We start from the raw sequence: 13428 nt of genomic DNA on the forward strand, positions 1-13428 counted from the left end.
GCTTTTTCGCACACTGTGAGCTAATTGAGTGTGCCTTCGCACGTTTCTCTTGTATAGGACTGATGAGAGTAAAACACCTGAGGGGGAACTCAATTAAATCAAAGCAGCATCTGTTGTCTGTTTTCACGTTGTGTCTCAGAGGAACAGACAGACACAAGATAAATGGTCAAATCTCCTCTGAGTTTCACACGCATGCTCTATCAGTAAAATGACATCATCCCGGCAAACTCCCACTGCAGCGCCCTGAGGAATGATGTCATGCTTTATTCAGGGCAGGAGAATACAGTAACTGTGTGAGCCGCAGCTCCAGGATGACTCCATGCAGCCCTGGTGTAAAGTTCAGATTCTGCTACTAAGGTAGACAGAAGCCTGGACCTACTTGGGGGGCAGCGTGTCGATGTCCCTGATCTCCCTGGACACCGTCATGGTGTAGCCGTCGATGACGTAGAAGTGCTCCTTCCCAAACAGCAGCAGACCCTCGCTGGTGTCCAAACCCTGCACCCTGGCACAGCGGTACATGTGCTGAATCTGGAACAGAGAACAAAGGAAACAAGTGCATTCATTAAGTTTAGAGAAAGAAAGGATTCTAAAAAATGAGTCTTGGGTCTAAATCCCTCAAGTAAAATGTCACTACTTGTGTGTAAAGTGGGAAGGCTCGAAAGTGTTTGTAAAACTTTTTTTAAGTATTTGCGGACATGGCTGCCAGCAATACCCTGATGATAAAGAGAGAAATAGAGAATTATGAAAAATCAGGGTACATTGTAAAGGGCGCGGCACATTTAGTAGTTTAATTGAATCACTTATTAGCAACCGCATTTTTTATTATCCATAGAAACATTATTTATTCTTTGCTCATTTTCATTCATCTAGATTGATTTATTGATTGGCATTTCAGAGAATACTGCAACCCCAAAAGTGTAGCTCACGATTTCCTGAGTAACTGCTGGTGAAAAACTAAAAAGCACGTTTGTGAATAAGCCGATGTTAGAAACAAAAATGTAAGTTAAGTGACATAGTAAGCCCTATCAGTAAAGATATGCCACACTGTCAATTTACATGTGTGATTGATGACTTCTTATGTGATTACTTGTTTTTTATAAATGACCCTTGACCAGTTCATTTTTCTAATAGTATTATTTGAAGATCCCACAGTTATTAGTGCCAATAGACAACCTTTGACATTTGAATCATAGTCTTATGTCATCTAAAATATATTTGTACAGGTTTTTTTTTTTTACTTGAATAATTTGTGTTTAGTTCCCAAACTGCAGGAACATTTGGATTTGTTTGTACACAGTCATGTCAATATGAAATATATACATACTCTAAGTAACTGTTTTCCAAATTTTTGGAAAAACACGCACCACATATTTAAAAACAGGCAGCCCTATGCTTTAAAAAGGACTTATAAAAGTGCAGAAATAACGCTTCACTGATATAATTTTGCCAAAATAACCTAAATACATTTCTACACAAATTACGAAATCATTTAAAAAAAGGTTCTGTATTTAACACTGATGTGTGCCGAAGGAAATGTTGTGATTTAAATGCCCAGTGTTTGTGTCCATCTCTGACCTTCTCTCCCTCCTCCAGGAGGCGCAGCAGGGACGTGTTGTCGGTCCTCTGCTCCTCCTCGGGGCCCCCTGACTCCAGCAGCTGCTCCTGAAGCTGGTCCTGGCTGTCCTCGTCGGCCCCGTCCGCTGTGGACCGGGACCTCTTCAGAGGAGCCTTCACCAGGCCTGCAAGGAGGAGAAAACAGGGATTTCAGTGTGAGCACAAACCAAGAAGGAAAACAAACAAAAGTTGTGCTATCTAAAAACCACCAGGCGATTACAACTATCACAATGTAACTGGCTAATGTGAATATACATTGAAATTCAATCAAATTACAGAAATGTGATTGTTCTCATGAGAAGGCCGAGTCATCTAGTGGCGACGTCAGTAGTCAGTGGATATAGCTAATAGCCTCTGACAAGGGACGTGTCTCTATTCTTGTTTTGCTCGATCTCAGTGCTGCATTTGATACTATCGACCATGATATCTTATTGCAAAGACTAGAGCACTTAGTTGGCATACAGGGAACTGCTTTAGACTGGTTTAGGTCCTATCTATCTGAACGCTCTCAGTTTGTACGTGTCAATGATGAATCTTCCACGCAAACCAAAGTTAGCCATGGAGTGCCACAGGGCTCAGTGCTCGGACCTATTTTGTTCACATTATATATGCTTCCGTTAGGCAATATTATAAGGAATCATTCTGTAAACTTTCATTGTTATGCGGATGATACTCAACTATATTTATCAATCAAGCCTGATGAAATTAATCATCTAAATAAAATTCAAGACTGCCTTAAGGACTTAAAAACGTGGATGACCTTAAACTTTTGATGTTAAACACGACCAAAACTGAAGTTATTGTACTTGGCCCGAAGAATCTACGAAACAAATTATCTAAGGATATACTAACTATGGATGGCATTAATTTGGCCTCCAGTGAGACTGTAAGGAATCTTGGTGTTATATTTGATCAGGATTTATCCTTTAACGCCCACATAAAATCAATTTCAAGGACCGCCTACTTCCATCTACGTAACATTGCAAAAATCAGGCATATCTTGCCTCAAAACGATGCAGAGAAACTAGTCCATGCATTTGTTACTTCAAGGCTGGATTATTGTAACTCTTTATTATCAGGGTGTACCAAGAAGTCAGTCAAGTCGCTTCAGCTGATTCAAAATGCTGCGGCTCGTGTACTAACCAGAGTTAGGAAAAGGGACCACATTACTCCTGTTCTGGCTGCCTTACACTGGCTCCCTATAGAACACAGGATAGAATTTAAAATTCTTCTTCTCGCCTACAAAGCCCTTAATGGGCAGGCGCCATCTTACCTTAAAGAACTCATTATACCCTACTGTCCTACTAGGGCATTGCGTTCCAAGAATGCAGGGTTGTTGGTTGTTCCTAGAGTCTCTAAAAGTACAATGGGAGCCAGAGCCTTTTCTTATCAAGCTCCACATTTGTGGAATCAGCTTCCAGTTTGTGTTCGGGCGGCAGACACCCTATCCGTTTTTAAGAGTGCGCTTAAGACCTTCCTTTTTGATAAAGCTTATAGTTAGGGCTGATTAGATCCAGTCCCTAGTTTTGCTGATATAGGCTTAGTTTGTCGGGGGACATCTTACTTCTTCCTTCTCTCTGTCTATACCTGTGTACTCTCATGTTCCGATTAACCCAGCTTCCCCAAATGTCTTTCTTTTTGGTGTCTATATACGCCGGGATCCGGAGTCATGGATGATCCTGCGCTCCTCTGTCCTGGATCGCGAGCCCTGGATCTTGAGTCGTGGCTGTGGTCCTGGATCATAGGTCCTGGATGGATATCCTCGTGGATTCATCTTACTATTATACACACATGCATTTCCAAACATTTGGACTACCTATGTTGCAAATGTATTATCTTTTCAATTTACACACGGCATCTATTGCACGTCTGTCCGTCCTGGGAGAGGGATCCCTCCTCTGTTGCTCTCCCTGAGGTTTCTCCCATTTTTCCCTTTAAACTGTGGGTTTTCTCCGGAAGTTTTTCCTTGTACGATGTGAGGGTCTAAGGACAGAGGGTGTCGTATTGTCATACTGATATTTTGTACAAACTGTAAAGTCCACTGAGACAAATGTAACATTTGTGATATTGGGCTATATAAATAAACATTGATTGATTGATTGATTGATATAAAATACTACAATACCCACGGCGCCCACTTCATTAGAGACACGGATATAGATGAGAGCAACCCATCTGATCACTTTCCTCTACATCATGGCCACTTTTAACATTACAACTGTGTACTTTGAAGATTGACGCTAACCTCATTAGCATCATCATTTTAGTTGTGATTAAGTGTTTCGCATAGGAAAAAAAAGAAATACAAAAATCAGGTCACAGGCCAGCATTCCCTGGGGTCGTCTCTGTACCTTTGACTCTTGCGATGGTGTCCTCTCCGTGCTCAGGCTCATGCTGGGTGGTCTCTCCTTCTGTGGTGTGCTCCACAGAGTGCTGGTACATGCCAGGGTTTCCAGACAGCAAACGCACGTAGTACTCCTTACTGTCGTAGCTGATGGCCCGCCGGTAACGGAGAGGCTTCTGGAGGAGGGACAAAACAGAATGGATGTGAGTTGGTAACATTAACACTTGTGCTTAATGAGCATAATGAGTCAGTCATGTCTCAATATGTTGTGTGTATACGAGTAGATTTTGTTGTACATTTCGGGGATTTAAAAAGTTCTCTAATACAGTTCATACAGTATGGTGGCTGACGGGGGCCAACGTGTTACAACAAAAACAATGCAAATACAAATGTTCCAAAACACATGCAAATAAAGAAACATCTTTACCAACTTGACGAAACATGGCAGAATTGACTAAAAGCGCTGCATAAACAAAACGCAGCAAATACAAAACATTGCAAATAAAAAACACTGCAAGGAGCTCAAAACACTGAGACCGGGGACAGGAGCGCTTGTTGACGTTTGGCGGTTATAACGTTTTATAACAGCTGCGCATGTGTTGGCAAGTTTGTGAAGATGTTTCTACATTTGCATTTGTTTTGGCACGTTTGTGTTTTATATTTGCATCATTTTGTGTTTTATACGGAGCCCTGGAGGGTTCATTGAGAGAAACATAAATAAAACGTGGCCACGTTTTACTTTCGCGTTCGCACGAGTTAATAAAGCGTGCGCACGAGTTAATAAAGCGTGCGCACGAGTTACTAAAGCGTGCGCACGAGTTAATAAAGCGTGTGCGCACGAGTTAATAAAGTGTGCGCACAAGTTAATAAAGCGTGCGCACGAGTTACTAAAGCGTGGCCTCGTTTTATTTAAATTGAGGGATTCCTGTCCGTGACTCACAGTATCTGCTGCACACAGCTGTTTTATAGAAGGAAAACCTCCTTCACTTTATGAAATCTCAGCGGCACCAGTGGCCTGTACTACGAAGCAGGATTTGCTATTTACACTATTCATTCATGAAGTATGACGCTGCGCTGTCAGCACGCGTCTCCATGTTTGTGATTGGTCAAATGTTGCTAACCCCGTCCCTTTCACGTGAGCGCGCTCTCAGCCGGACAGAGAAACCCTGGTTGATTTACTGAGTTGATAACCAGCTTCGTAGGACCGCTTATCGACATCGCGTTTGTTAGGGTTAGTTAAGCCGGGTAAATCGAACATATCCAGGTCCAGGGTCTGTTGAACTGGCTTCGTCGTACAGGGCACTGGAGGCAGTAACGTGTAACTCAGCAGAATCTGAGAAGAGCAGCACCAGCTGCAAAGAGCTGTGCCTTTTACTGTTTACTTCACTAGAACCGCTGAATAGAGATTGAGGCTGCTACGTTTAACCACACACACCTATACACACATCGAACTGAGTATTCCCCCTCGCTTTATGAAGGAGATGTCCTGTCACCGGGGCGCATGATGTGTGTGTGTGTGTGTGTGTGTGTGTGTGTGTGTGTGTGTGTGTGTGTGTGCTCAGCTCCGCTCTGTGTGCGTGTTCGCGTGTGTCTGCCACCACCGGCATTTGTTTTCAAATTACCACGAACAGTACTTTACACAAATCTGGTTCTCCATAGTTAAGTGTATTCCCAAGTGAAAGAAATTTGTTTAATCTTAATCTCGATGTGCTATAGTCCTGCCGGAGTGCACCGGAACGAACGATACTATCATAAACAAATGCGCGGACTCACAGCCAGGCTGCGGGTGTGTATGTGTGTGTTCGGGCTGGGTTTCGCTGTCTCGCAGACGGCCACTGGACTCACAGGGAGGGGGGGCAGGAGCTCCAACAAGCCGTTCAGGACAGAGAGTGAATACACATACTATACAGAGATGCTGTATGAGAAACCAATGTGAGTTTGGAAATTGCACAATATAAATCTATTCTAGTAGACCTCAACAATGGAATTATGATCAGTAGAAATGGCCATGACATGGGACCTTTAACATCTGAACCAGGTCCTTCAAAGTGACCTGATCATACTCACTTCCAACTGAGGGACATTATCTTGATTTAGAAGAAGAATATGGGATGATGAATATTTAGTTTACATGTATATGTCACACATGGTTAGTCCTGGGTCAGCTGAACATATGCATGTTCACGTGCAAATGTACGGAGATACAAGCAAATATATTTACACGCAGAGAAATGTCCTGTCAACTCCACCACAAGTCGGAATTGTTACTGTGTTGTTGCTGAAAAAGCATTTATTCTGATTTGCACGTTTCTCTCGACCATGCGGTCACACCAGGCATCAACGGCAATTATTTTATCCCATGGGAGGTACCTGGGCAAGGACCCCAGCCAGGGCTGAGGGAACCAGGGGCACCAGAGGGGGAGGAGAGGGCTGGAGAACGTGAAAAGAGGGAGGATGAGGATGTTGAACTCATGGCTGCTTCATTTAATTCTACAGAGAAGTTATTTCACAGGGTTTAATGTTATGTCCTATACAAATGTTTTATTCATAAGCCAACCGTGTTTGATTCACTTTGCTCTCAAACAGCAGCTAACTATACTCATGTGACAGGATCATTGAAGTGCTTCTGAGCTTCAGCTTCTAAACTTTGTCTTTACACACCGTTCATTTCTCGTAAGTGCCCGATTGGTGCTGCAGCTGCACATATATGTCACTATTGACAGAGTGGCTCAATCCTTAGCTACTCCTGTAATCATCCCCAGCCAGGGGACAAATATCTGTTTATTCTTTATAAGAAAATGAATTCAGGGATATAGTGCTATTTATTACTGGAACGCACACCCGTGCCCGTGGTTGTGATGCTTAAGTCAGTATATCCGTTTGCACTGATCTGTCCACATGATTGAATGAAAATCTTCTTCTGCTCATTAAAACCTGCAGCGTCAGAAAGCAAGATGACTATCAGGCAGCAGAGACTGTGTCATGCCAGCACACTGTGCCATTCCTCACGGCCAATCAAATATTCAGAAATGAGACCACGGCAACGTACTAATCCAGATTTAAAGCTGAATACCTGTGCTGAGTTGCTGTTTGGCTCCAGCTCAGGGATGAATGGGTAGTGGATATAGAACAGGTCGTTGCGGACCATCTTCTTCCTCATCCGGCAGGGCCCCTCCGTCATCTCTAGCACAAACTTGTCCAGGCTGGAGCCGATGGGCGGGCCCCAGAGGCCCCTCTCACGCAGCAGCTCGTATTCGATGGACGCCCACTCCTCTGTCACGTACTTCAGAGCGTTCTGCTGCCGCTGGGAGATGGAGGGAACGATGAGTCACTTGAAAACGATAAATTATACATGCTGCTACATCAGCCTGTGAAAATGTGCCTGCACGGTTACAGGCTGTCAGTTTGTGCTGTAATGAATCATCTGCAATAAACCAGCTTACAGTCTTTGTGAACACACTGTTTCTGAACAAAAAATAAATACAACTTGAGTGTTGAGTGCGGTACCTCTTGATATTCTTTGTACTGCATGGCCACCAGGTCTCGAACAACAGCAATGTGTGTGAACATCCACTGGAACGTCTCCTGTTAAACACAAATATACACCGTTGTGAGATAGCTGACAAACATACCTTAATTATTGTATGGCTGCACAATTATGGCAATATGGACAAGTGCAATACTCAAATCGCAGGAAGCACAATATCTGTTCAAATCAAATGTTGATTTAAGTATTGTGAAGATGCAGAGATATTCATGACATCAAATAATTTACTACAGACTAAAGAAAACAAAACAAAAAAACGCGTTTGGTACGGATCCTCATAAAATACCACATTATATGGAAATCCCTGAAATCCCCTCTCACCCCTATTTGGTTTAAAGGGGCCATAGTATGCTCCTTTTCACGTTCATATCAGTAGGCCGTTTATATAAGAAATGGCAGTGCTTGATATACTCCCCCATGAATGAACCATGAAGCAGAGGAATATTGTTTATATCGTTTTTGGATTTTCTGTTATGCACTCTTTCTTAATGTTATTTATTTTCATTTGGAATGGATTAGTACTAAAAGAAAACAAATCGAAATGGAAGGAAGATCACTGTCTTAATTGTAACATTGTACTTGACCTTCAATTAAAAAAACATAACAAATGAATCCCACACCCTGATAAAAATGATAACTACCTCCTATAATGTAATTGCAATATCAGTCAAAAATAATTGTAGTTTTGTTTTTCCCAGATAGTGCAGCCTTAATGAGTACATTGGCTGTGTCAGCTGCTTGTGTGTGTACCTGTGCAGACAGGCTGTTTTTGTTCAGGCTGTTCTCCCTCTTGTTGCGCCGGACGCCTGTCAGCTTGGAGAGGCCGAAGTTGCTGCTGACTCGGGACAGTTTGGACTGGGTCACCGGCGCCGCTGCCTCCCCGCGACTGATGCACTTCTTCTCATGGACTGAGAGACACAAAAAAACAAAGCGGCTACATGAGCGTTTTCCCACTAAGCCATTTGAACAAGATGAGTTCAAGGTAAGATGCTGACAAAATACATTTCTATTATTTTGAATATTTTATCTTAACATTACAACTGTGGTAAAACTGCCAAACGAATGTTATTCTGAAACCTGGGTAAAAAGATCTCATAGATTTGAGTCTTTAGCAGAAAACAATCAAAATGAGTTAGATCTACCAAAACAAAATTGTAAAAAGAAAACCTTCTTTCATGATTAATGGCTGCATTAAAACACAAAAAAAGAGTTGCAAGATTTTCTTTAGGATGTTAAAGGAAAAGTGTTAACCATTAGCTATGTAACCCTTAAATGGACAATCACGTATAGATATTATGTACAATCAATAGGTTGCTATTTGTTACATTACACCCATATTTGACTGTTATTATAATGTGTATTACACATTAATACAACCCTTTTAAAGCCCTGTATTAAACCTGTATTACACCCATAATATACCCATGTTATTACATGCATATTACACCCATCTAACACCAGTATTACACTGTTATCGCACCCATTTTACACATGGAAGCAGCCAGTAAAATGACTGTATCCCAATGGATACGGAAACCATTTAAGGGTTAAATATTCAGTTATGTGTTGCTAGTTGCATTTTACACAGACAATTTGAAGGCACCCATACCAGTCTCTTCAAAATAAAATAATTTGTGACGGTGGCTAAATGTTTGTCTCAAATGTGAACGTTGTTTGAATAAACTGTTTTTTCCCTTTCTTTGGCTGCTGTCACTTTCATATTTACTGTCTTTTAATATACAGCTTGTTTCCAAGACGGATTTCTCGCATACATTTTCTTGATTACTTCATCTTGTGCATATTCTTTATGAGTCTTTTAAGTTTTCTTACACTTTCTTTTCTTATTGTCCATTTTGAAGATCTAGCTAACACTGATTCTGTCAAGTAACATTAAGTGTGTAAGAAATGAAACTCACACAGACATGGATCAGAGATGCTGAGCTAGTGCACAGCCAGTTAGTGTGTGTGTGTGTGCCTCACCCAGGTGGTTCTGCCAGCTCTTCAGGGCCGGCTCCTCCAGGGCGGGCCTGGCCGTGGCGATGTCCACGTGTCCTCTGTCGTTGCAGGGAAGAGACACTTTGAATATGTCCTCAAGCATCTGCCTCTTGCTGTGCATCAGCTCCGTCCACACCCTGTTCACCGCCTTCAGCAGCAGCTGCCGTCCTGTGGAGGGAGCACAACATTTACTATTTTCCTACAATACTTTGATTTGGAATTTTTAGCAACACAAAAAAGCACACGTTACACACTTATGTTATACATGTATCATGACACGCTTTGACATTGCTTTGAATAAGGTTTTAAAAATCCCAAAACTATAACAATGTGCTGAATTTGAGTCTGAAGTTGTCTCACTCATTAACTGGAATTAAGCCTGTCCGACATGAGAAGCTGGAAATAATCCGAAAGTAACATTTGAGAAAATAAATTATACAGATAGACCTAAGACTAACAAATCTAAGAGAAAATGCTTTTAAAAAGAATTGTACGCAATAAGAATTTGGAATATATGTTTGAAAAACAAATTTCTATTTTTAACAAATGTATAAAGTTTGGCTTTCTCCCCAGGGGAGAATCATTTTGATGGTTGACAATAGGGGTGCACAATTGACCCTTAAATGGTTTCTGTACTCTGTAGGATACAGTCATTTGGCCATGTGTAAAATGGGTGTAATAGTAGTGTAGTTGCAGTGTAATATTGGTTTTACATGGGTGTAATATGGGTCTAATAACAGTATCATACAAATAACAGTGTAACATGTGTGTAATACGGGTGTATTAATGGTGTAACTTGGGTGTAAAAAAGGTGTCTCAATGTGAAATATTGGTGTAATATGGTTGTAATGTAGAAAACAGATATTTAAATCTGAATGCACATTTAAGGGTTAATCACATCCAATTTTATTTAGCGAAATGTTTGGTAAAGGCAAAATATGAATGAGAAATGTTGATCGCCAAATAAGTCCCGGTCTCCACACACACACCACACACCACACACACACACACACACACACACACACACACACACACACACACACACACACACACACACACACACACACACACCACACACACACACACATCACACACACACACACACACACACACACACACACACACACACACACACACACACATCACACACACACACACACACACACACACACACACACACACACACACACACACACACACACACACACACACACACACACACAGTGTCTCACCCTCGCTGACGTCCTGGCTGTGCGTAGTGTCCGTCTCGTTCTCCGTGGGCATCATGACGTGCCAGGTTGTCATCCTGGCCTCTGCCTCCAGACCGAAGCCCTCCACGCTGCTGCAGAGACAAACAGAGACTTGCTGCTAAACTGCCACATAGACAAGTAGGTGGAGGGGGGGGGGATTGTTTGGCTTCTCCGCAGACTCCTGTCTGTAGTCGTACAGTGTCAGTGTATGTGTTACAGCATACACTGGGGGGGGGGCTATACTTTGCAATGTAGCCTTTGCAGACCATTTACATGCACATTCTCTTCACCCACAGCACTGCTACCTGACACCTTCAGAAGTTCTCTGACGACTCGGCCATCGTCTGCCTCATCTCTAATGAGGACGACGGGGAGTACAGGGAACTGACGCAGGACTTCACCCTCTAATGCCAGAGGAGCCACCTCCAGCTCAACGCAGGGAAGACCAAGGAGCTGGTGGTGGACTTAAGACGGCACCAACAGTCTCCCCCGAGACCAGTGAAAATCCAGGGAGCAGACATTGAGATTGTGAAATCCTACAAATACCTTTGTGTTCATCTGAACAATAAACTGGACTGTTCGGATAACCGCACTGCTCCCTTTCTCTCTACAAGGAACAGACTGTTTCTGCTGAGGAGACTGAGGTCTTTTGGGGTGCAGGGGGGCATCCTGCAGACCTTCTATGACTCTGTTGTGGCATCAGCCATCTTTTAAGGCGTGGCCTGCTGGGGCTGCAGCATCTCGGCTGCTGACAGGAAGAGACTGAACAGACTGTTACGGAAGGCCAGCTCTGTCCTGGGGAGTCCTCTGGACACTGTGGAGGAGGTGGGAGACAGGAGTCCTCTGGACACTGTGGAGGAGGTGGGAGACAGGAGTCCTCTGGACACTGTGGAGGAGGTGGGAGACAGGAGTCCTCTGGACACTGTGGAGGAGGTGGGAGATAGGAGTCCTCTGGACACTATGGAGGAGGTGGGAGACAGGAGTCCTCTGGACACTGTAGAGGAGGTGGGAGATAGGAGTCCTCTGGACACTGTGGAGGAGGTGGGAGACAGGAGTCCTCTGGACACTGTGGAGGAGGTGGGAGATAGGAGTCCTCTGGACACTGTGGAGGAGGTGGGAGACAGGAGTCCTCTGGACACTATGGAGGAGGTGGGAGACAGGAGTCCTCTGGACACTGTGGAGGAGGTGGGAGATAGGAGTCCTCTGGACACTGTGGAGGAGGTGGGAGACAGGAGTCCTCTGGACACTATGGAGGAGGTGGGAGACAGGAGTCCTCTGGACACTGTGGAGGAGGTGGGAGATAGGAGTCCTCTGGACACTGTGGAGGAGGTGGGAGACAGGAGTCCTCTGGACACTATGGAGGAGGTGGGAGACAGGAGTCCTCTGGACACTGTGGAGGAGGTGGGAGACAGGAGTCCTCTGGACACTGTGGAGGAGGTGGGAGACAGGAGTCCTCTGGACACTATGGAGGAGGTGGGAGACAGGAGTCCTCTGGACACTGTGGAGGAGGTGGGAGATAGGAGTCCTCTGGACACTATGGAGGAGGTGGGAGACAGGAGTCCTCTGGACACTGTGGAGGAGGTGGGAGATAGGAGTCCTCTGGACACTGTGGAGGAGGTGGGAGACAGGAGTCCTCTGGACACTGTGGAGGAGGTGGGAGATAGGAGTCCTCTGGACACTGTGGAGGAGGTGGGAGACAGGAGTCCTCTGGACACTGTGGAGGAGGTGGGAGACAGGAGTCCTCTGGACACTATGGAGGAGGTGGGAGACAGGAGTCCTCTGGACACTGTGGAGGAGGTGGGAGACAGGAGTCCTCTGGACACTGTGGAGGAGGTGGGAGACAGGAGTCCTCTGGACACTGTGGAGGAGGTGGGAGATAGGAGTCCTCTGGACACTGTGGAGGAGGTGGGAGACAGGAGTCCTCTGGACACTGTGGAGGAGGTGGGAGACAGGAGTCCTCTGGACACTGTGGAGGAGGTGGGAGAGAGGAGAATGGCAGACAAGCTGTCCTCCCCTCTAGACAATGTGTCCCATCCCCCTCCAGGACAGCCTGTCCACACATTGCAGCTCCTTCAGGTTGCTGCACCCGTGGTGTCTCAGGGAGAGATACCGCAGGTCTGTACAACCACCATGTCCCCTGGTAACCCCCACACACGTCACAATAGACACTATGACACCCCTGCTGTGAAATTACATCAATATTCAATGATGTAAAAACACAAACAAATACAGACTACGACACCACTGTTGTGCAATAACACTTGAGTGCAATATGTAAATTGGAAATGTAGTACGAATGTTACTTTAGCAGACGGTACATTTAGCTGCCGGTTAGTGTGGTCAGACTGAGCGGTGAAGTTCATCCCGACACAGTTTACGAGCACCAATATTCCAGTTGGTGTCAGAAAAAAACACAAGAGAAAGACTCTTTTAGCCCCGGGCCTTACCTTCCGCTGTGCAGGCAGATGAAGCAGTGAGCCAGGCAGGCCACAAAGTCCTGGTCGTGGTTGCCCGGCCCCAGCACCAGGTTGCGGTTGACGGTCAGGACCCTCAGGGCGTCCAGCAGGGCCACCTGCTGAGCCACCGTCTTGTGGGGTCGACAAAGCTGGTACAGCACCGTCCGGTTCAGACAGTGGTAGATGGCGTCCAGGGACAGACCCTGGGAACGCCGCTTGGAC

The 13428-nt window shown here is 44.7% G+C and overlaps 1 protein-coding gene across 1 annotated transcript in view; it reads right to left on the minus strand.

Moving 5' to 3' along the window:
* wdfy3 (WD repeat and FYVE domain containing 3) overlaps positions 1–13428 on the minus strand; it is a 120060-nt gene that overhangs the window by 24138 nt on the left and 82494 nt on the right. The window contains 9 exon segments of the mRNA XM_034216627.1: positions 380–528; positions 1576–1739; positions 3966–4134; positions 7032–7262; positions 7466–7543; positions 8256–8413; positions 9486–9668; positions 10733–10842; positions 13198–13427. Coding sequence (XP_034072518.1) covers positions 380–528; positions 1576–1739; positions 3966–4134; positions 7032–7262; positions 7466–7543; positions 8256–8413; positions 9486–9668; positions 10733–10842; positions 13198–13427 — 1472 coding nt within the window.

Source organism: Gymnodraco acuticeps, unplaced genomic scaffold, assembly GCF_902827175.1.
Source record: "Gymnodraco acuticeps unplaced genomic scaffold, fGymAcu1.1, whole genome shotgun sequence".
In the NCBI taxonomy this organism is placed as follows: domain Eukaryota; kingdom Metazoa; phylum Chordata; class Actinopteri; order Perciformes; family Bathydraconidae; genus Gymnodraco; species Gymnodraco acuticeps.